General features: G+C 39.1%; 1 protein-coding gene across 1 annotated transcript in view; it reads left to right on the top strand.

Annotated features, from left to right (window-relative positions):
- The window catches only part of cntnap2a (contactin associated protein 2a), a 328,136-nt gene that overhangs the window by 172,479 nt on the left and 130,702 nt on the right, over positions 1–24,955 (top strand). The window contains exons 5-9 of the mRNA XM_030397660.1: positions 8,580–8,632; positions 8,935–9,085; positions 9,972–10,156; positions 13,472–13,615; positions 14,903–15,164. Of these exons, the coding sequence (XP_030253520.1) occupies positions 8,580–8,632; positions 8,935–9,085; positions 9,972–10,156; positions 13,472–13,615; positions 14,903–15,164 (795 nt within the window). The remainder of the gene's footprint in view (positions 1–8,579; positions 8,633–8,934; positions 9,086–9,971; positions 10,157–13,471; positions 13,616–14,902; positions 15,165–24,955) is intronic.

A 24,955-nucleotide genomic window follows, 5' to 3' on the forward strand; every position in this document is an offset into this window, starting at 1 on the left:
AATCCCTTTTATCGGTATCAGCATCGGCTCCAACAATCCATTGTTTGTTGGTCTCTGATATCACGTGCAGAAATATGCAGAGCGCAGTTACAGATTGACGGACACGTACAGATGCACACAGACTTACACACTGTCTTTCACTTTCTAACAAATGTATCACCCAGGGAACTGACTCTCGCAGCCTCTTTGCTCTCATCCTATTAAAGGCTGCCAAATTGATTTTGATAACAATTTTCAATTAAGGTTCTGCATAAATTACTGTTAGAAGTGACACACGTACATCTTTCATTCCGGAGATGCGATTACACTGTGTGTGTCAGTGTGTGTGAATACAAGGGTATGTATTGCATTCCAGTCAGCCTTCACCCCTTTGATTATATTTCCCTTGTTTCATTTCCTTCCCATGTTAAAAGAAAAGCAAGTCAGTGATGATAAGGACAACAAGATGTGGTACGAACACAGAGAGACGCACACATGAATGCACAAACAATAAAGCACATAAATCAAGCCCACATTAAGTTTATACTCATCACCTGTTCCCTCAAACAAAACCGCAACTGCACTCACAAACAACTTTGAGTAGGAAATAATTGTGATTGCTTTTGTGCTCGAATAGTGTCGACTTGTTGCTGTTGCTATTTTTTGACTGTAGAATAGCTTCTACCTCTTTATTGTCTTAACAGTGTCAAATTACTGTGGCATTTTCCTGAAGGCACATTTGATTTTAAGACACTTAAATGGTGTCTTGCAGGTTCACAATCACAGATCTTGTATTCGTTGCTTCTCTAAAAGACAATAAAGAAGGTAGAAAAGATATGCACATTTCCAAAAACTTCAGTATAACAAAATGACCATTATTAGGCTCGGTCCAATGAAAAATAAACAGAGAGGTAAGTGTAGCACCAGCAACTACTGTACATGAGTGCTAAACTCTACATTTTCATATCAGCAACAGTGTCTATACCAGCAAACATTTTCAGAAAAGGTTACAAGCTGACTTTGACAACAGAGACAGTTGGCAAATTAGGTTGGATCTGTGTTTTTTAATGCTGTCAATCTGCTTGTTTGTCACTAACTTGCTAAATGTTAAAGCAAATACACTTAGACTTGGAACTGCACTGACTAAAGATTAGATTTATGTACATTTTAACTGACCTATTTATTCTGCAGCTTCTCCACCGACTTGTCAGTAGTCTTCAGACAGTGTAGCTGGTATTACAAATGTTCCCATAGCAGGTCTGTTGAAATCTACTGGCTCGATGCATGGCAGATTTGTGCGCTTAAAATGTCATCTCTTTAGGTTACAATTACTTGTGCCGTCCTTTGCAGCATTTTTCACATGATGCAAAGGCGGTTTTATCTCTTTGAATGATACTGTACCCAGTTTAGGCCCATTTGCTTGCAGAATACATAATTTTCTCTGTATCTGAAACTCCCCTTCAGCCAGCGCTATCACACATAATGGGAGATGCAGTACAACAGAGAATTTGCTCTCCAAAATCCCCCAACGGTAGAATTAGATTGAGGTTAAGCAAAATCCGGCCACAAAAAGATAATGAGTTTCACATTATCCTGCCTGTAAAGAAAAAAAGGAAAAAAAGAAAAGAAAAAAACAGCTACTGCTGACGTTAACCTGGACCTCGACCTGCTACTTTGGAGCCCCATAGTGGGTCAGTAGGAGAACACTGTAATTACGTTTAAATCCCAGTTGTGTTTCAGGTGTTTGAAATAAATAAATCATGATGAAATAGATTGTGTGGTTTAATAGTTCAGTTTTCTTACAGTTAAATAAGGCTGTTATTTAAGGTAAAGTAGGTAGTATTTATTTTAAGATTTTGTTCTGTTTGCTCATTTAACATGTCTTCTTTCAAAATACATTAACTAAGGTACTGTATTTGAGGGAAATGTTCACTTTATAGAACTTTATACCTCTATTCCACGACATCTTAAAGGCAAATGTTGTATTTTACTCTGCAACATTTGTCTGACAGCTTTAGTCACGTTAGTAACTTTCTTATTTTTCATGCTGTTCCTGTCCAGTGAAAACCATGTGTCTGATGAATAGATTTGAATGGGAACTTGTGTGATAATCAGGATTACCTTAAACATCCACAGCAGTGAAATGCAACACAAAGATTAATGCAGTAGTTATATTAATCCAAATACATCACTGTTAAACACTGACAGGGAGCATTTTTTTCATCTTATGTAGCTAACATTACTAACTTTAGCTAGCCTGCTAACATCCTAGTCAGATGGTATATGGACTTGCGTGTCTATTAGAGGTGTGGAAAATTCTCAATTATGAGATGCATCACAATGTGGACGTGGAACATTCTGTATCGGTGCAGAGACAGCATAATCGAGAGTCTGCCGCTGATATTGAATGTTGATTGTCTGGCCTCAGCTGGACAATATAGTTACATCCCAATGTTGCTCCTATCGGTGGACATTAGGCAGATGTTACTTATGTAGTATGTATGTTGAAGGGAGGCAGAGGCCATCTGTGAGCGATTAAAAAACTCAGCGCATTATTTTAAAACTGATATCTTGGGGCACAGGTCGGATTTTATGACCTTGCTGGAAAGCACAAACTGGACGAGACCCACACTGAGCATGTCATCTGCCTCACAACAATTACTAATCACGTCAGCCATTTTCACCTGGAGCTAACGTCAGCAGCTATATGATACAGCACCTTAAAGTAAAGGTTCTAAATTCAAAATGTATATGAAGGTGTTCATTTCACTCCAGATTTCTGTCCTGGATTTATGTAAAAAGAGAATGTTTAATTTTATATTACCTCATTTGCATATTTACACATCAAATCTAAAAAAACGTAATAAGTGTCTTCATGTAAGAAATCAACTGGGGAAGTTTCACGTTTATATCTATTAAGTTAAAATGTTACCCTTTCTCCACTTGAATAGATTTCTGGCCCTGATATCCTGTCATCCAACAGACAAACAGATCATTTGTTAGACAGTGATTGAGGTAAACTACAATATCATCAAAACAACTTATCTATTTTCATGCCAAATAAGTACATTGCGTTTCTGTGTTTTTGACAGATATGAATGTTGTCCACCACGCCTTGAGAACTGTCAGATGAGACACATTAATATACAATCAGGTGAACACATGCTTACAGCTCAGATATCAGAGATAACACAGAGACACTTACACAGACATCTATACATGTACGCACACACACACTCCCTGTCGTGGGGATGCGTCATCTCTCAGAGTTGTCTGTCAGCTGTGCTTTGAAGCCCACAGCGCTCTCTCATGATTACGCTGTCACTGCTGCTTTCTTCAGCATTCAGTCAGAAAATGAGAACTCATACATTTTGTCTGTTCATCTACACATCCTTCACTCCCAGACACTCTGGTTCTCTTGGAATCAACTTCTTCCAAATGTTTTCCTGCTTTCCCCATCCAAAGATGAAAGAGAGGAGAAGTACAATGTTGGGCAACGAGAAAGAAAAAAGGATGAAAGAAGAAAGCACAAAAGAGAAGTAGTGGGAGGAGAAGGAGGCAGATAAATATAGATGTTATGTTCTAGGCATAATCACCAAATATGTTGGTTGTAGATGATAATTCTAGGTTTTGAAAATATATGATAATTACATGCAATACCATATTATGACTCATGTAGGACTGTGCAATGAAAAGCTGTGTGTGTGTGTGTGTGTGTGTGTGTGTGTGTGTGTGTGTGTGTGTGCGTGTGCGTGTGTGTGTGTGTGTGTGTCTGTGTGTGTCTGTGTGTGTGTGTGTATCTGTGTGTCTGTGTGTATGTGTCTGTGTCAGAGCTAGAGGCTATAAAGGAGTTGTGATCCACCGTGCTGTGGAATTTACATGCTCATTTCCATTTTGATTAACACAGGATCAACAGAAAATCAATTATTTCATAGATGAGTCAGGAAATAGTACAGCCAGTGTATGAGCGAAGGGGGAGTCAGACAGAAACAGAGTACAAATTTAATTTTCTATACAAACAAAATTATCCTCATGTGAGTAGAATTTAAAAAGCATGCAAGCATATCACATCTGACTTCAACCTGTGAACTGTTTATGCCACTAATACTCTAAATCAGTTTACAACATGATGTATCACCATCATCAGCTGTGAGTCTAAGCAATGTATTTATATAGTTTTGTGTACAGATAGCATCTTTTTTAGCAATTACATACATAGTGGTCAGAACAGTGTAATAACCTTATCACATTATGCACTGGGGCCCCAAAATACTACAGTCCAATAGGGTCCAATGATATTTGGATAGTTGAAAAGCTGCAGAATTAATTAATTTTATTAAGTTGCGGAAGTAAACCGGAAGTTAGCCAGCTGCTCTGTCAGAAGTCTCTAGTGCATAGGCTCTATGGGCCCCACCAGCAAGACATCCTAGTCTTTCTTGCCTTCAGGTCAGGAATGACTTTTTTAAAATGCAAAAAAATGAAGTCATCATTTATCTTCTCGGTATCGGCCATGAGAGGAAGGTGTTACGCCCCTGATCTAGGGGAATCAGAGACATAACATGATATGCTGCTCCCCATTCTTCCCACTCCCAAGAAGGCCAGTGTGTCAGGAACTTTTAAATTAAAGGTAGCATTTTATTTGTCTTCAGAGGGAGAGAAGGCCAAAACAACAAACAAAATCTGCTAACTCCCTACCTTCCCTATACAAATCCAAAATATTAACAAAAAGACAAAAGCTTACTTAACTCCTAAACAATGAAAACAGGAGAAAAGGTTAAAGAAAAGGCATCTCCCTCCTACTAGGCTACACAGTTTACTAAACATACAAAGTTTACAATGTGACAATTTACACCATCTTTCACAAAACACAACAAAATCCTTATCAGGCTAGACACTGGTCCCAGTTGGATGTGGGTGAATGGTTGGAGAGAGGGAGAGTGCAGCCAGCCAGTGATTTAAAAAAGGCTCCTCTCCTGCCTCTGGCCAATCCGGCAGCAGCAATCAGGCGGGCTCCAGCCAATCAGCATGTCCAACCTGCTATCAATCATCTGAAACACACTCAAAGCAGACTGCTCACACACTTGGAGGAGGAACAGGGCAGCATCACATCTCGACACACACCCACACACACACACAACAAAAATGACCTAGGGTCATAACAAAGGTAATTATCAGTTATTGGCATTGGCTGGAAAAAAAACAATATCATGTATCCCTAAGACAAACAGTTTAAAGGGCATCATTTTAGCCTCCAGGTTGAGGATTGGTATACATATGTACAGCACAGCCATGTACTGCAATAAATACAGTATGAAAGACCTGCAGTTCTTTTCATTATGGAGAAATGTATTGATTATTATTGTAATTTCAGTATAATCTTGTCTATTAAACATTGATAACAATTATACCAGAGCAAGTATCTTACATATCATTAATTTGGCTGTCTTACCAACAGTCCAACAGAGCCAATACACAAATACCAATTATATAAAAAGCATGCAAATCCTTGAGTCTAGGTAGGTCAAACTGCCAGGGACCTGCTTTTGTGCTCACCTCCACCTTATTTGCTGTAAGCCCTGTTGACGCATGTAGCCATGGATACAGTTTAACATTATAACCACTTCTTCACCACTTGCCATTTAAGTGCACCCTCGATTTGCCGGCAGCGTGATGCAGGTGGCATCTCTGTGGTGTTGCTTTACAATGGCTGATTAGCAAAAATAATGAGCAGAACACTGCAGATATGTGTGTATGTAGTCAGACTACTGACCAGTTCAGTGCATCTCTCTCATGGCCTGTCAGGGGGTACAGGGACCTGCATGGTGCCATGATTAACACAAAAGTAAATTACTGCTGTATTATGGGAGTTCTATGGGGTTTTTTCTGATGTGAGTCACCTATTTCGGCCTTGACTACACACAGACACACACACACACACACACCTAGATGGATCAACCATTTGGTCAGCTTTGGTCAATCATGCCTTTCTCTGCTATTATTCTCCCACTGTGCAGACTTTAATTCCCCTTGCTGTCACGTAACAGGTTGTGACAAGTCTGCTATAAGGATAAGAAAAGGAAAAAATGAGGCTTTAGTATGCTGTGTTGTTTTGTTGTAAACCGTAAGATCAGGCAATTATCCAAAGTGACACATTCAGAAGGCATAGTTAGTCTGAAGGACAACATTGGCAGTAAATATTCTACATGTTACTTTGCCATTTGAAGTGGAGAATATATACAAATAATTTTTGTAACGTTTGCGTTCAATCTTTATGTTCTTTCTGATTTCTAGTGTATATTTAGTAGCACAACATTGTGAAACAACATTGTGTGAGGGTAAAAGTAGCTTCTTATTTGCAGTTCCTGGTAAATCAACCCAGTATAATATATTTGAAGATTATATCAGCTGTTAAATGCAGCTGTCTGTATTGAACCTCCACATTGAACTCAGTCGCTCTCTGGCACTTCACATCTCTGTGGAAATCCACCATCTGGGTCAGGGTCCAGAATGGTGCAGTCTCTTGGGTCGGGGTCTGAAAACCTCGGCCATCTTGTGTGCAAGCCATCCCAGCTGCCCTGGCTAGACCCCAAGTAGTCATCCCCTGTTTCTGCAGCGCAGTGGGTCAACCTCTCCCCCTCTTTCTATCTCATTCTCTGCATCTCAAAGTGGTCTGCACATGGTAGAAACGTTCTCCATCCTCCATAAAGCCTCCCTGCTGACATCAAGCGCTCAGCTGAGCTGGCAGTCCTTTTCTGAGTAGCACACCTCCATCTGCAATATCTCATAAAACAATTGGAAAACTGTCAACTACCACCACTGTTTCCACCATAAACGTGACAGGAGAAGATGATGAGAGTGGTACAGAGAGAGAGCCAGAATAAAGTGATGAAAGAAGGAGGGGAAACTAAAGAGGGAAGCAAAAAGAAGAGTAGAGAAGAGAGGGTAGTCATAGAGAAAGATGAAAGTGGAAAGTGAGAGCAAGAACTAGTGCAAGAACAAGAGTGAAGTGGAAAAGAGATGGAAAGATGTATTTCTACCCAGTGAGAGGCAGCATGGGATCATTTGGGAAGCACTGAAGTTGGAACTAAGGCAACCAATGTAATTTTAGTCCAAGCCAGCTCCACAGGTGTTTATCATGAAAGGACAGGCCTGGCAAAGTTGTGTGTGTGTGTTTGTGTTTTTATATAAGTGACAAAAGCCATACAGCATGAAAGACTGAGGGACAGCGTGACCGTGCATGAGTGTGTGTGCATATAAGATGATCCGATCTTTCCTTACTTATTTTATCCTGCCATCTGGTCGCCCTTTGCTACCCTCTCCAACCAATCATACCACAGAGACTCACACACACTTCCACACACACGGAATCTCCACTAACAACTAGAACAGTTGGAGTGATTGGGTCTTCAAGCACTGCACTTTATTTATTTTCTCAAGATCTGAAAACCTCCTCCACCCCCTCTCCTTTCAGTCAAATTTATTTGAACATGTAAGTCTTTCTTTGGCATTAATTGTATCGTAAATGTCCTGCTGCTTGTTAACTGAGTATATGACGTTTTATCTGTAACTTCAGCGGTATGATGTGGTAGTATGGAGTGAGTTGAACTATAAGTCAAACACCTGTTCACCTGAGCTTTTTATACCTGTAGATAAGGCTTTCATAGAGCCACAGGTGTTTTCAGTTCTGTCTGAGTAGACCTCTGCTCAGGTTGAAGCTTGGCAGAGTTTTGGCTCAGCCTAACAGCTGATCAGCCTTAATACATGAAAACACCTGGAGGACGTCTTATGTCACATCCTGCCTTTCCATGTTTTTCTTTGTTTCATGCGCATGCACACATTCATAATCATTAAGCATCTTTTCATCCACCTCAATTTTACAAAGTCACTATATGGGGAAGATATATTGTAAATGAATCAATAGTATTTTATTTATATCATTTATTTTCCACAGAATTATATAGGTCTCCCTTGTATGTATGAAAATACAATACATTAACTGTGAGTAAGTGTCACTCCTCACTTAGTGTTGTACACAGCAGTAGTGTTTTACACCTGTATCTAGTTTGCATGTATAATGGAAATATTAGAGAAATTATTCAGCGTTTTTCACAGCAGACGTTTTGACTTGTCAAATTAGGAAAAGCACAGGTGTTACTGCATAAACGAGGGCCCGGCTCTCGTCAATTATCCCAACGTGCCAAGTGAAGGTGGGCCAGCATTTACATGATCAGAACCCAAACAACAGCAGCTAACGGGAGTTCAGCGATCATTCATTTTATTACTTACCCCTGTGCTTTTCATAGTGTGTGTCCAATAGGCCTTTTCCAAAAGATATTTTGACATTGTAATCATTTGAAACAATAACCATTTATTTTGCAGCAGTAATGACCTATAAAGCTGACATGTTCTAATGCACAAAAATGTATACAACTCAGAAATATATGAACATTTTTTTTTATATATATATTGTAATGGATTTGTTTTCATATAGAAAAGTGTTGGCATTAGTATGCTCTCTGTCAGATAGGTACCCAGGTCACTTACCTATTTCTGACAGCAGTTTACCTGTATTGTGTCTATCTGTTTGTGTCTTTTTATAGGGGCGGGTGTGATCAACTTTGATGGACAGGGTGTGATCTCATATCGTTTTAAGGTACTGGATTTACTTCCTTGACATGCATTTGTTATTAGTTACCAATCTATATATCTATTTATCTATGTCTCTCTCTCTCTCTCTCTCTCTCTGTCTCTCTCTCTCTCTCTCTCTCTCTCTCTACATATATATATGCATAGGTGCGTGTGTGTGTGTATATATATGTGTATATATATATATATATATATATATATATATATATATATATATATATATATATATATATATGTATATGTATGTACTGTATATATAATGAGCAGACATTCCTGTTGAGTTCATGTTATTTGTTCACTTTTGCACAGGTGAAGAAGATGAAGATCATTAAGGATGTTATTGCCCTGAGGTTCAAGACGTCAGAGAGCGAGGGTGTGATTCTTCATGGGGAGGGCCAACAGGGAGACTATATCACCCTTGAGCTTAGCAAGGCAAAGCTTCTGCTACAGATAAACCTGGGTAAGCAACACATGTATGCCATTTATTTAGACAAAGTAATGCAAAGCAAAGATTCTCTTTATGCTGATCTTTCCTGTCACAAAAAACATATTACAACTCAAATACAGCTCGAGCTGTCTTTAAATATTGGGAATGAATTACCCAAATGACATGTCTAAGGTAAATATGGGTCAGGTCTTGCTCTGATCCTTGGATTTAAAGGTACTCAGTCTTATGCATACAGCTGCACTACACTTGTGTTCACAGCTCTTTGACAGACCAAAAGATAGCATTATCTTGGAGCAAAGACAAAGTGTCCAGGCACAGCTTTTTTCCCTGTACACTGTAAACAAATGCCACAACAATCCATAAGCATGTGGAGCATCACTCACTATCAACCAGCTGAGCCTGTGCCTCACTGCAGCACAGTGTCTTATGACACACTTTTGATTGTTAGATGTGTTATTGTTGCATAGAACTGTATTCTAATGGGTATGAATTAATTTGCAAACAAGTGAAACTAACGCACAATGTTTAAATGTGTAAAACCAACTTAGGAAACACGTGGACAAGGTAAAGTCATTTCCCTTTCGCTGAACAGTGAAAATGATAAGTGGCTGTTTTGGCGAATGTCTCCCAGAGTTTAATACATTTCTGAATAATACATGTTTCATTCATTAGTCTTTATTAAGCTCCAGGATTTTGTAAACACTTTAATTTTTCAAGGGTTGTTCTTGAGCTTTAAGAGTAAAGGCATATTCAACTGTTGCTCACACACATAATACCCAACCTTATTTTAGGCTTGCCAAAAACTGGTCTTCATTTACAGTGTCCAATGACTGTCTTCATTTACAGTGTCCAATGACTGTGTTTTGTACCTAAAATTATTTTGATATCTTAATTACAGGCAGTAATCAGTATGGCTCTATCCTGGGTCATACCTCCGTGACCACCGGCAGCCTCTTGGATGACAGTCACTGGCACTCAGTGGTGATCGAGCGCTACCGTCGTAATGTCAACTTCACCTTGGACAGACACACTCAGCACTTCAGGACAAACGGAGAGTTTGACCATCTCGATTTGGACTACGAGGTGAGAGATAATGTAAACTGAAAATACAGACAGAACACAGTAGTCTGCCCTTTGAGATAAATGTAAGAATGAATCTGCTCTTGAACATAATACATACATTCGTGTCCAATCACAGACACAATTCAATGTACAGTACAGCTGTGCAAAGCATGTTTGTTACATAAACGTGCATTTCAGCTCTTCATTTATAGGTAATCTCAGCCTGACATCATATTAATAACAAAGCCTTTGGATGCCAAATGATTCAACAGCTGTCACTGTAGGTTAAATTATGAAAAAAAAACTGGTAGACCATGAATGAAGTGAATAACTAAAATGTCAACTCATTTATTCAGCTCCCTAAGCTTTGCCTGAGTAAAGCTTGAATATGTGTGCCAGTCCAGAGCAGCTGTCTATTATACATGTGATTGGCTACTGAAAAAAGAACAAATATATTCATTTTAGTTAAACCAAAGAATATTTACTTTCTCAATCAAATACAGTTGTATTATAATTGTAAAAGCACAGCATCTGTCAATGACCATGCTAATTTAGCTGGTTGTCACAATGTGCACTCTCATTATACTTTTAATGAGTAAATGTTTAAGTCAAGTTAGTTAAGCCCTATAAATGGGCAAAGCCAGCGGTAGTACAAACATGGTCCTTTTCCAAGTTCCCTCAGCCGATAGCCTATTTGGTAATTTCTTGGCTCCAAACAAACTTGTTTATGCCAAGGTGCATAGGTGGCACAGCTGAGGCTGTGTTTTTTGCTCATTAGGTGATGCAATCCAATTTAATGGCTAATTTTGACATGCAATTCTACCTGTTTGGACCCGTTTTGGACCATGATGTGTAGTGGTAAACTTGGGTTATCGGCATGAAACTAGCTTGCAGGCCTTATTTCATCAATGTTTGAGAAGTTGTGCATTTGTATTTTGGAACTTGAGCTTGGTGAATATCAGTCCTCAAACAGAAAACTGAGTAAGAATTCTGGTTTAGGACCGTTGGGCAGTCCCAGTGATGAAAACAGAATACTTTTTCTGGTAATGTGAGCAGTTCTCAAATCAAATCTGAACCCTCCAACTGCTGGGGGTCTCAACAGTGCTGTCTGATCATTTCAGACCTGTGAGAGACACTGTCTCACCTTTACTTATTTATAGTTTGTCTTTATCATGCTGTTTTCTTTCTTCAGCTGCTCGTTATCTCAGTGTTTCTACCTGTCCTTAGGTGCTTCACTGATTTTGAAGCTGCATCTTTAAAAACTAGAGTGCAGTACTCATCACAGGTTGTAGCTTGGCCTCCGCTATCCAAACTTTGCATTGATACCACACAGGAAATTGGATATTGGTTTTACTCTGTGCTATAATGCTAATCCATAAAACTCACATAATTAATGCAAGTCAGTAATGGAATGCAAAGAGTTCAGCTAATAATACTTAAAACAGGAAATTGATTTTGGAATGCATAATGGGTATGAAATACCCTCACTTGTGTGTAATGTGAGCATGTGCATGGATGTGTGTGACCGTGCACGGTGTGTGCATGTGTATATATCGATATGTTTGTGTGTGAGCATCTGACATTTATCAGGCGTTGCTGATATGGCTGATCCGTTCCAGTGTTAAGTAGGATACTGAGAAATGGGGCAGGTCAAACCACAGTCCAATTAAACTGAGGCTGGTGAATTAAGGGATCTTTAGGGAAATCTGCAAGACACAGTCAGCCGGGAGGTTTTGTGTGTGTCTCTGTGGTGAAACCTGAATGGATCCCGGCAGTGTTACTGCTTGAATGAGTTTTTCTACCAAAAGCAAATTGTGACCAGCTTTTACTCAAAGTGTACCACTGTACTCCAATCTAGTCCACACACTCCATCTTGATTGTTCACGCGCGTGTGTGTGTGTGTGCACATCTGTACATTTTCTGCTCCAATTTGAACCTGCAGACTAAATATCCGGGTGCATTTGTGTCTACCCTTGGCAGTAATTACTAAGACTACTGGAGCGTCACCATGGAGAGATACAAATGCGCACACACAGATAGACACATAACTGGTAATTGCACACCTCCCTCCATCATCTTGGCTTCCTCAGAGCACACAGCTATGTCTGAAGGAGCAAAAAAAAGCCTATGTACAACTGTAGAAAAATATGAAACACAGTTTTCATCAGCTTTGTGTCCTTCAGCGCTTCCCACCAGATGCCTGTTTATTAGCCTCCATCTCTTTGTCTCAACTCTCTTGTCATCGCATCTATTCCCCACAAGCCACTGGCTTCTTCCTGTTAATGCTGTCTCACAACCCTTTATGAATGTAATGTATATGTCAATAACATACTTACATCAAGGTGTTTGCTTAAAAAATGTAAAAGACTTGTCATTTTCCCCTTCTAATGCAGACCAAATACCTTGGGATTTAGTTTGTGGTTGACACTAAATTTCCTATTTATAACTTTAGATGAGTGACTGTGGATCATACTTTGTCCAGCTGTCTTTGCATTCAGTAACTGGGTGGTAGTTTAAGGGTGGTAGTACAACATTTGGCATAAGCTTAGTTTTAAGTCATCACATTTTCCAAAAATGTTAAGTATACATGTAGAATTGATCAAACTGCCCTCATTCTTATCTTTTTGTTATCATAATCAGTCTTCACTTAATTTCACTATTATGTTTTCTACCATAAACAGTGGTTGGTTTCTGTTACAACCCCTATTCCAAAGCAGTTGGGACACTGTGTTTAACATAAAAAAACAACAAAATAGAATGCAATCATTCTCAAATTAACTCTGTTTACCAACAAGGGTTTCACCAAATGTTCTCACATCCAGTCTAGTATTATCCTTTTAGAAAGACAAAATGGTAACTCTTACCCGATCCTTGCTTGGGAATGACTAAGCCTTTCAAGTATGCCCCTGTCATACACCATCATCGATTAACCTGTTCACCTGAGGGATGTTGCTGGCATTAAATTTTGACTAAGCATGTATTCAAAAAATGTATAAAGTTAGTATAGTTAAACATGAATATATTGTCTTTGTACTGTTTTCCACTGAATATGCAGGTATGTGTATAAGTAGGGTTATGGTATGATATGAAAATCTCCATAGAAATTGAACATAAGCGGCACTAGTTCGGGAGTGTGTTTTGAAACCTATTGTAGTATTTGTTGCAATTTTCCTCATTTGATCATTTGTCTGTTGCTCCTGTAATCCCTTTCAGTGTGGGGAATAGCTAGACAACAAAGCATTTTAATTTCCTGTTCTATTTAACAGCAAAGCAAATGGATTGCTTTTTGCTATGTAAAGTAATTGTTTTTACCTCTTTTCCCTCTGTTTTCTCTAGTTGAGCTTCGGGGGGATGCCATACAGTGGGAAGCCAGTGGGAGGAGGCAGGAAGAACTTTAAAGGCTGCATGGAAAGTATCAACTACAACGGAGACAACATTACAGACCTGGCTCGCAGAAAGAAGCTTGACACCTCCAGCTTTGTAAGCAAATTGTGCATGCATGCTCAGACACACACACACAGGCACACAGACACAGACACAGACACCACCTGCATATATATATATATATATATATATATATATATATATATATATATATATATATATATATATATATATATACATATATATATTCATATATAAATGTGTAAACACACACACACAACACTTCATTTTCAAACATACAAATCTGAGAGCCTGAAATAGCACGCTTGTAAAGGCAGCTGAATACCGAACATGCTCATTATTGTCACACTAACTCTTTATCTGACCTGAGTGAGAGGGCAAATAATCCACCATGCGAAAATAGTTTAACAGATTCATAATTAATCAGATACAGCTGATCCATCAGTGGCCTCTCTGTGTGTTTGCCTCCTGTCCTTGTCCTCCCTCTTGATCTTTTGGCTGCCATTTCACTGCAACCTACGAATAGGGAATTTCACTGCGGAACAATTTAAACCTATCTCAACAGAATAAAAAACATATTGAATGACTTGCTTCTTCTCATCAAATGCACGGCTCTGTGGAGGTGCTTTGCCATCCTCAAAATGAGTTACTGAAAAGCCTTGGATAGACTCAGAGCTCTCGTCTCTCCCCATTTCCTGCTCTTCATCAACCAGTGGACAACAAGTGTATCTTCTTCGATCTCTGTTGAACTGATTGAACAAATGGAGGCACTAATCAAGTTCATTAAAGCCGCACTTCTAATTCTCTCTGATGACTCGCACAGCCATTCATTTCTAATCAAAACAGACCTGCTCTCAAATATCAGAAACACAACCTCCAGCAGAGGCAATCAGGAATCATCTTTAGCTGGTAAGGCAGCTCAGTATTGAGAGTTAATGATTTGATTAACAGCACAAGGTTGGAGAAGCTCAATGGTAATTAGTGCTTTAATTCTACAATAGTGTTTGTTTTCCTCCAGCAGACAAACATCACCCAGGTTCAGCCCTGGTTTCAAAGACAGGGCGAGCCAAACAGCGACATTTTTGTAATGTGTACAGACAACATCAGTCTTTGAGTCTAGCTTCAGTCAGGAAAATCTGAAGGTAAACATGCAGAAGCTAGATTCAAAGCAACAAAAGCTCGGTGAATAAATGCGTGATTATCTAAAGTGTTGGGGCATTGAAAATATTCAGACAACTTCACATACAAGCCCGCATTCAAAGGATTCGCTTTGCTTTTGACTTGTCGCTTTGAAGGTTGATTGATAACTTCCTGTTATCTCTCTTTTCTTGTATCTCTCTCTCTGAATCTCTGTCTTGACAGCGTAACCTGTCCTTCTCCTGTGTCGAGACCCACACCTTCCCAGTCTTTTTCAACGCCACCAGCTTCCTGCAGCTGCCGGGCCGAGCCAATCACAACACGATATCAGTGAGCTTCCAGTTTCGAACGTGGAACCCGGATGGGCTCCTCCTCTTCAGTAATCTTGATGATGGCACGCTGGAGATCTCCCTTGAGGAGAGCAAGGTTGTAGTTCACATAAATGTGACTAGGACGACCAGCAACAACCGGGTAGACCTATCGTCAGGTGAGTTTAACTGTGAAGCTGTTTCATTTGGTATAACATTTATCTTATATTACATAAGTTTAATCTAGTACAACTTTGGTTAACTCTACAAACAATTGGGCCAATAGCAATGTGGAATTCTTACAAAACACAGGGCTGCGTGTAAATTCACAAAAATATATTGTTATCCTGTTATGAGGCTATATGTCATCTTAGATTCTAGATGTCTTTATGCTGTGACATATCTTTCCCTGGTGTTAAAGACAGCATTACAGTAAATTGATATACATTTTCTAAACATAGCAGCCTGTTGAACTCGTGCTAATATTGTTCTACTCAGTCATTATATCCATATTACTGATGATTATATATCGAAAATCTCATTGTGTTAATATTTTGTGAATGTAATCCCCACAATATTGTTTCATTATAAATATTAAAGGGACAGTGTGTAACGATTTAAGTAATTTATTAACTCAAATCAACGTCCTCGTTCATAAGTAAGTCCTCATTGGTGTACAATTACCTCTGCCAACAATCTGACTTTCATGTCTTTCCGGTTTTAAAAAAACTATGGACTGCCGAGAGGGACACAAAGCACTACGTGGTACTACGTAGTAAGGCTAATGCGTTTTCGCTCAGAGCCAGCTTGACTGCAGAACTGAGAGGGAGCTCAGCGAAAGCGCTCGTCACTAACAATAACAATAACTAACTACATCTTTACCTCATTACTTGAATCAGTAGAAATACTCAACGCTGTTGGGAAAGAGTCCATATTTTGAAAATTAGTTTCTTGTCCGTCAGGGCCACCGTAGCTTCAGGAACGTCTCCAACGTCTTCAGAACGGGACGGGTGAGCAAAGGAGTGTTGCAATATAGAACCTCACAGCTAGATCGCGCTAAATACTTGATATATTACACACTGTCCCTTTTAAGGTATAAGGTCTAAAATTATTGTGATATTTGATTAAGTTGCCCAGTGCTAGCAACAACATAATTCAAATTATTAAGACATATATTGCATATCGTGATATAGCCTAAAAATAGGCCATATCAACCGAGAACAAAAGCTAAAATGACTTATTGCATACAGTATGTTTATACGGCGGGTGTTTTGAGGACATTTTCAAATTCTGAAAATTGCTGAAAAAGTTATGCACTCAGAAAGTGCATTTACTGTTTCCTGAGGGTATATATATACATATATATATATATATATATATATATATATATATATATATATATATATATATATATATATATATATATTTGTTTTATATTTGAACATCTCAGGATTTTCTGAGATGCAGACTAGTAACATGGACTGTCCATCTTTCTTGTCATATCAATTAAGATATTCCTCTTGGTTTGGGTTGGATCTCACCTCCTCACAGACCGTAGCGTAACATGGCCTCAATTTATGTGGTCTTGAGCCCAGCAACGTTAATAAATAGTCCAAAGTCAGAGTATGCTTTCCAACTAATGAGACACATAGAAGATGTTTTGAAGCTGTAGCTATGGGATCCTACTTTTCTGCTTCCTGAGACATAAATAGCAGCAACCCAAGTAAACACATCAACAACTCTTAACTAAAAATCTTTATCATAACTGGTTAATTAAAGCATGTTTAACTGGAGCATAAGTGCTGCCCTATTGCAAGAACACACCGATTTATTATTGTAGTTAACTGCTATACACATTTATCACTTAAATAAAAATGATTTACTTTATTTTCAACATTTCTGTCTTCACCCTCTTCCTTTTCATTTCTCCCATCCTACCCTACTCTTCCTCCCTTACTCCCTTATTCCTATTTCCTGCCTTTCCTTCTTTCTCTCTCCCGTTCTTTCCCTTTCCTTAGACACACTCATTTATTCTGTCCACTGCTGCTTTAATAGGCCATTATGCCCAGGGGTAGGGATTATTACAGAGTTACCCTCTAGGCTAATTGGGCTTGAGCCTGCGATTACATCAGTATTACTATAATGCAGACACACAAACACAGACCCGCACACTCAAACACAAGCACCCTCCTTTGATTCTGTTATTAGGATCTCTAAGAAAGAAAGCCACACTGGCTTCTGGCTTCAATAACACAGTGGGAGCTCAGTAGACTTGTAATGAAATGCTTAGTCCCTCTTAATGGCAAATATACTTGGGAGAGACATGTCGATGCGCACACACTTAGAAGAAGTGGGAAAAAAGAAGGTTCTCACGGAGTCTGCAGAATCAATTTTTCTCTTCCCAGTGGGGATAGTTTGTTTATGAAGCTGTTTAGCGACGGCTTATTCAGACATATAATCAGGCATCTGCTGGAAGGAAAAACCAGAGAGGCTCTCTCCATTGATGGTTTCATTTTCCGATTTAAACCCATTTGACATTTCCACCATATAAATGTATGTCTGACATACATTATTAACATAAAGTAAATCACAGAAAATGGTATCACACTGGTGTAATTATTTCCTATCAGGTGTCAGTCCTCAGAAGAAACTCTTTAAGAAACCTCATGGTTAGGTGAATGGTTGTACTGCAGCACTCATCACATGCACAACCTGTTGTTTACAGACGTGCAAATGTGATGTGAAAACTGATAAGCCAAGTGTTCGAGCACTTTCCCACCTACCGTGATGGCTTGTCTAAATATAAACTATTTTAGCTTAAGATTGATACATTGAGGCAGTGTTTTTCAGTCCTGGTCCAGGCTTGTTTTGGGAAAATCTGCGAGTCTTGAGGGCTGTCCAAAATCACATTTCATTCAGTCCACAAGGGCCCTCAAGTGGACTTTCTGCAGACTTCCAGGCAGTCCGCTTGGGCTGCAGACTTCACGGAATTAACTCACCCACAATTAATTGCAGTATAAATGTGACATTGTAGAACCTTTTATGAATATGTGAAACAATTGCATTATTATACCATTAATAGAATGGTGTAGACTGTAGAAGTAATCACAATGCATTTTATCATCATATTTAGTTCTCTATATCGATAGCTTATATTTTCCTTGCAGCTTTAATCACCTGCAGAATTGACATGATGACAGTGAACACGTTACAGTACGCAAGACTAAAGAAGCGAAGACTCAGCCCTCATACAAATGATCAGCTCATCACCAAGCTCTGCTGAAGCCTGATAACGACCTATTCATTTGAAACTAGTGTGTCGGAGCAGAGAAACGCTTAAAGCGTGCAGGGCACTAGAACCAGGATTGAAAGACAATACATTAAGCACAGAACCATAAATATCTTTACAAACAACTTCACCCTCAGTGAAAATGGCTGTACTGCTGTTGTCCACACGAGCCATCAGAATCAACAGAAAATGAAATTAAGATTGTTTCCACGATGGATGAGCTCCCTAGTTTGAAGATTTTCTCTCATTATTAAATTACCGTTTTGCACAAAAAGGCAGAGAGATGGATTTACTGAGAGCGTAATTTAGAGACAATAATGGACTCGTATTTCTATTGCGCTTTTCCAGTCTACTGACCGCTCAAAGCCGCTTTACACCACTTGTCAGATTCACACATTCATACACTGATGGCAGAGACTGTCATGCAAGGTACCAGGTGCAAGTATCTTGCTCAAGGATACTTCGACATGCAGCCCGGAGTATCTGGATTCAAACCAGCGAACTTCCGATGACTAGATGATCCGCTCTTCCTCCTGAGCTACAGCCGCCACTATAAGACCCAGATGTTTTTGGCCATACTGCTAATTAATGTTGGACATTTAACTGGTTGACTATATGATGCCTATGTCACTGTTTCTTCTCTGGGTGTGTCAGTAATGCGCACACCCAAACTTCTTTTGGATTTGTGGTGTCACAATGTTTATTTTTTTTTTTGGGGGGGGGGGGGGTGTTGTACAGTGTTTCTGTTGAGAAGTGTATGTTTGTGGTGGTGTTGCATGTTTTATATTGTAAGGATATATTCAGTTCTAGACCAAATGGATGATTCATCAGCCTTGTTATGCTTGACTGTGTTGTGAGCCATATTCTGAAACTGCAGGTTTAAGTAGTTCTGTTCTTAAGGATTTGTCTCTGCTAACCCTTGGTGATTAAGCAGGTGCAGTTTGAAAAAGGCAAGGTGGTGGAGTAACACTTCATGGATCTGATAGAATCCGATCACCTTGAATTTCTTCCGAACGTTTTTTATTGTCTCTTTTGGAGTCAAAGCGATATGTGCAGTAATTGCTATTGGATACTCACATAAAACTATCTCCATATGCATACAAGCATTATTGAAAAATGTGTGTGTGCCCCGCAGATATTCAGTCTTGTATGTGTGATACAGATCGAGAACTTTCCCTGAGGCTGTTCGTGACCTGCAGGAACATGTTCCTCTCTCATTTGAGAAAACCTCTATCATTTCATCCACTTCCTCCTCTCAAGCAGAGATACAGAGGATGAAGCTAAAGGGAAGATGAGGCCTTTGAGAGAACACTCCAGATTAGACTGCGGGTGTCCCCTTAACAGTGTGTGTGTGTGTGTGTGCATGTGCGTGTGAGCGATAATAGAGAGTACTTAGTTGTGATTCCTGCAGGGACTCTGATCTAATTTTCCCATCACTTTCCTTTTACTTACTCATTAACTCTCCAACTCGCCTCTCTTTTGCTCTCATCACTCATTTGTTGGAATTAGAGTATACAACAGCTTTGCTTCAGCCGGCCTGGAAAATGTTGCCTTGATGGCAGTTCAGCAGGACCAAAGCATGTTTTGATGTGCCCAAATACAAATCAAGCTCCTATTTTCCACATTAACCTACCATGAAATGATCTGATAAAGCAAAGCCAGTGAAAAAAAAAAAAAAAGGCTCCTTTTATACCTGATACAAATAACTGGTGAGTGTTGTTATTTGCCTTTGAGCATGTGTGTCGAAGATGCTATCCTCTGATCGCCCCTCTTGATTAATTCTCAAATTATTGGGCGCAAGCACTGTTTCCATGGAAACGATGTTTTGTGTCTCAAGTGCTTTTACAGTGACGGAGAAATCTAATCTACCAAAAGGGTCCTCATGCAACAAAGTGAGAAAATATGTTTTTGTACTCCTGTTTCATTGTCACAGAAGACAATAGATGTAAGTACTGGTGATTAATCTTGAATTGAATAGATCTTGTTACTATGGCTTCATGACTACTTAGAAATATGATTTAGCTCTCTGCACCTCCTTGTAAACTCTTTGACAGTGACCAGTAGAAAGATGCAAGATAATTTGTACAGAGAATTTAGGATTGACATGAGGCAAATTCAGAAGAGCTAGAAGACAATATTGTGCCTTTTTGTCACTCCTAGACATCTTTCTGCTGTCATCATCTAGTCCTATAGCGTCACAGCATTGATATGTCCAACATTTCATTGCTTTTTAATTTTATGTCAATACTTTTATCAGTCTCTTGCATCATTTTCACATTATTATCACTAATAATCTTTGTATTCTAAATGTCTTTTGTTTTTAAAAACATTTCTATATGTATATCTGCATTGCTCTCTTGGTCACCACCCTTTTTGCGCTTATTGATTCTTTCCTTCATTATTTCTATAAATCAGCGTACTTAATGCCATCAGTACAATCTGTCATACCACAGATTACTCTCAGTTGAGAGGCAAGGCTGATTCCAAAACAGAAGAAAGCCACGGGCAGCATAAACAGTTTGATTCAGCTACCTCTAAAGCCGAAATATTTTACTATGTTGAAAACTGTGTGTGTGTTCTTGCATGCATGTGTTCACACCCATCAACTCAGCCAGGAGTAATAACATCAGTTCCTTTGAGATGCAGATATACCATCAGTCTCACACATACACACACACACACACACACACACACACACACACACACACACACACACACACACACACACACACACACATATACACACACACACACACAAGGTTACTTGCACAGTCCAAATAGGAAGCATAAGGCATTACAATAATGGAAAGGCCTGAGGCACAGATTTGAGGGGGAAAAACATACTTCAGCCACCCTGATTATAATGTTATATTGTTTCATTCCCCCTGTGTGTGTGTGTGTGTGTGTGTGTGTGTGTGTGTGTGTGTGTGTGTGTGTGTGTGTGTGTGTGTGTGTGTGTGTGTGTGTGGTTGTGCAGCCCGATGCATATGTGCATTTGTGTCTGTGTGTATATGTGTGTATGTGTGCGTAGGCAAGGCTTAATACGTTATATTTTCAGGCTTTGTGTGGCTGGCATGCTGCCATTCGTGAAGACGTGCAAAGCTCTTCAAGCTACCTCGAAAGACCGAATATTGAGGAGTGGAGGAGATGGGGGGAGGATAAATTCATGAATGCCAGAGGGCCCCATAAATTTATGGCAGACAAAATTCAGTTATACTGTACATACAGGATCAATATGTAATAGACACAGGTGGGGAGGAGAGGACAGGAAAGAAATGTGAGTAGAGAGGAGGAGCAGTGACAATAAGAGAGAGGATGAGGAGGAGAAAGGGAAGAGAAGCAGGAGGGTAATGTTTCAGAATATTTTGTGCACCGTGCGATATTCCTAGCATGTTCTACAGGGAGATGAAACTGAGGAATAAACAAGCCATAAATTATATTTGTTCCCCATGTGTAATGTGATAATATGATAAGTGTTGTATATTACTTTCTGAAATCAATGTAATCAGCTTCTGCCTCTGAGAATTTGATTAGCATTCACCTGGCTACCTCCTATCTACTATAATAGCTCCCACCTCCTATTTTCCATTTTACCAGGGGGATTCTTCATTAAAAGGACCCATGTAACTGTTTCATGGTGTATTTAGTAGTTTATGAAGTGGTGAACATCTCACTTGCTTTGGTTAAAACCCTGTAAAACATATCCGTATCTCCTACTCTTGGTTTTACAGCTGTCTTTGAATATGGATTAGATAGTTAACAAACTGCATTATTAGTAGTATTGGGCTCTTCTTCAAAAAGAGCGTCATGTGAGAGTTGTTATTTTTCTGATGTTTTCATTCCAAGTCCATCTCAGTGAGTTTTTGTACAGTTATCAATCAGTTTTCCTCAAATCAGTTCAAAATCCCTGCAACAAGAATGGACTATTTTTCTTTATGAGATTTTCCGCTTCTTTCTCACCTTTGCCCTTTTTACTTGTTTACATTGACATGCCATCCTAAGTTATTATGTGTTGCTTCACCAAAAAAAAATCCTGTTATTTATTTATGTGAGCTTTGTCTAGCTCTCCCTCGCTCACAAAATTGCATCAGTCCGATGCTCCTGTCTGTTAGACATCATTGATCCATCATGGTATGCAGTATATACTGCAGCTAAAATCAATAGCAATACAATACCTGCACACTTACACACAGACAGATAAATATACATGGATCTGGGGTGTTGGCTTTCAGGGTCTAGACATTCTAACTTTATGATGCCACTGATCTTCTCTGAGCCCCAACACTGTATTTTAAATGAATCCCAAGCAATTTGCTAATTGTCAATGACTTCATATTAGAAAATACTGTACAGTTTGTGTAATAAATGGCAATAAATGGAAAAAGTTATTTTCCATTTTGTTATCCCGGTCCAGGAAATGGCTTTTATTTGCCGACTCAGGCTGACAAAAATGGTGATGATAATTAAAACAATAATGGTGACAAAATGCAGTTAAATGTTACTGAGGCAAACTACTTACTGAAAATAAAGTTTTGTCTAGAGTTTAATTTGACTGATGATGAACATAATGAAAGCCATCTGTTTACCACAGGTATACTGAGCACAGCTCAGCGCAAACTTCTGACTTTGTATGCATCGAGCTACTTAAACCTGCTACTGCATAAATTGAGTCACTCAATGAAAAATGTTAAATGCAAAGCACATCCTCCCACTGTGACAGAGATTTAAAGTGAAGAAAACACCATGTACAGCCAGCTCTATCATTAGATATAACATAGTATTTGCCTGGTTTCTCAGTTTCTCAGTCTACACATCAGCCACTTTGTCTTTCTGGCACTGAAGTTGAGTCTTGGTGACAGTCAGCTCCACCCTCTGTTCTATCCCTATGTTTCTTCACTCCTCCAGCTCAGCCCAGATGTCAGGGTTGGTGTTGCTGGCTGGCCCACTTGTCTGTTTGTGGATTGGCTCAAACATTTTATGCTTCACTAGACTTTCTTTGACACGTTTACTTTATACCAGAGCACATGTCTCATTCAAACACAACGGCAGGAGTGAAAGTAACTTTGTGCAATGGAAAACTTCTGTGATGGACTGTGACGTGAAACTGTACCGCTCGAAAAGATAATTGTCTGGAAATGCAAGAACATCTATGCGCGGTCTGATAATCATCTCCCGACGAATATTTAATTCTCTGCGCAATAATGCTGCACCTTCATCCACGGGATCATTATCAAAAGGACATGCCATGGTAGTGAAAATAGTCGCCACCTAATATAACTTTGAATGTAATGTTAGGCCTCATCAGCATATGTTACCATGGTAACTGACCGAGAGCTTAAGTTACCTCTCTCTGTGAAACAGGCTAGAGTTACCCCTCTTTCTCTGGTTTGAGTTGCCTCCCTTTGTGAAACGGAAAACTCAGAGTTTCCCTCATTTCAGAGTTAACAGACTCAGAGTTTTCACTAAACCTGCTTTGTGAAACGGACCTCTGATACCACACATTTCTTCATGTAGTGTTATTGTACTGCATAATGTCAGATTTGTTCAGTTAAGAGAGTTGAAGTTACACACCTCCTGGTCCAATGACACCTTACTTCGGAATACATTTTGAATGGAGAGAGACAAAAAATGCGGCCAACAGCTGCCTTAGCGATGTTGTGTCATTGAACCTCACCAAAACCTATGATTTAAACATTGTAGAGCTATTCCTGTATATAAGCCTGCTCACAAAACTGACAAATTAACAGGTGCACAGGATATAAGGCAGGAAAAAGACAAAGAAAGGAAGAGTAAAACAAAAGATTGGAAACAACTAAACAAAAGGCTAAACCATGACCTGTTTTTTGTATTATTATATTTTATGTATTTGTTTAGAATGTGATCACTAATGTCAATATCTATGAAAAAATGCAAGGGGTTTCACTCAAAAATGCATCCATGAATATGCCGTCAGTTGCATTGTCCTAAATATTGAGGATAATTCAATACACATGTATCCTGTTTACCATGTAATTGCAGAGCAATGCTTGATTTCGATTTAATTGTTTAAGAGAATCTCTATTGAAACATATTTTATTCAAACAACCTAAAGTAATTAGGTTACTTGGATTAAGGTCATAGACTGTGTATAGCAACAAATAATAAGCCAAATAACCCATAACATTAAACATTAGCATGCACAATTGCTCAGTGTTGCTCAATCCAAGTACAACCATTTGTCACCTCAGATTCATACAAAATTCTCAGATTATCATGATGTAAATTTACTGCCATCCATTCTCATCTCTTGTTGTTGAAAGCACTGAATCTGAAATAGACTCCCTTTGACAGGTGCTGTGAAGATACCTGCAACCGCAGACCATCAGGGAGGTCAGCGTTGTCTGTACTACATTGTGTGTGGAAATTGACTGCGTTGTAAGCCCTGCCTACATTTGTGAAGACTACTTTAGATGAGCAGAGTTGCAATATTAAATGGTCCAGTTTTTCCTGAGGTGTGTAAAACCAGCAGAGAGAGCCAGCTTGGGAGTGTCTACAAACACAGAATGGAAGCATTTAATGAAGCGAATCAGAGCCAAAAGATTAGAGAGACTAACATTTAGTGCCAAATTATGGTAACATATTTGAATACAGCAATAAAAGAGAATGGAAACATTGAGGGAAAGACATATATTTTTAGAATGT

This window comes from Sparus aurata, chromosome 19, assembly GCF_900880675.1.
Source record: "Sparus aurata chromosome 19, fSpaAur1.1, whole genome shotgun sequence".
Taxonomy (NCBI): Eukaryota; Metazoa; Chordata; class Actinopteri; order Spariformes; family Sparidae; genus Sparus; species Sparus aurata.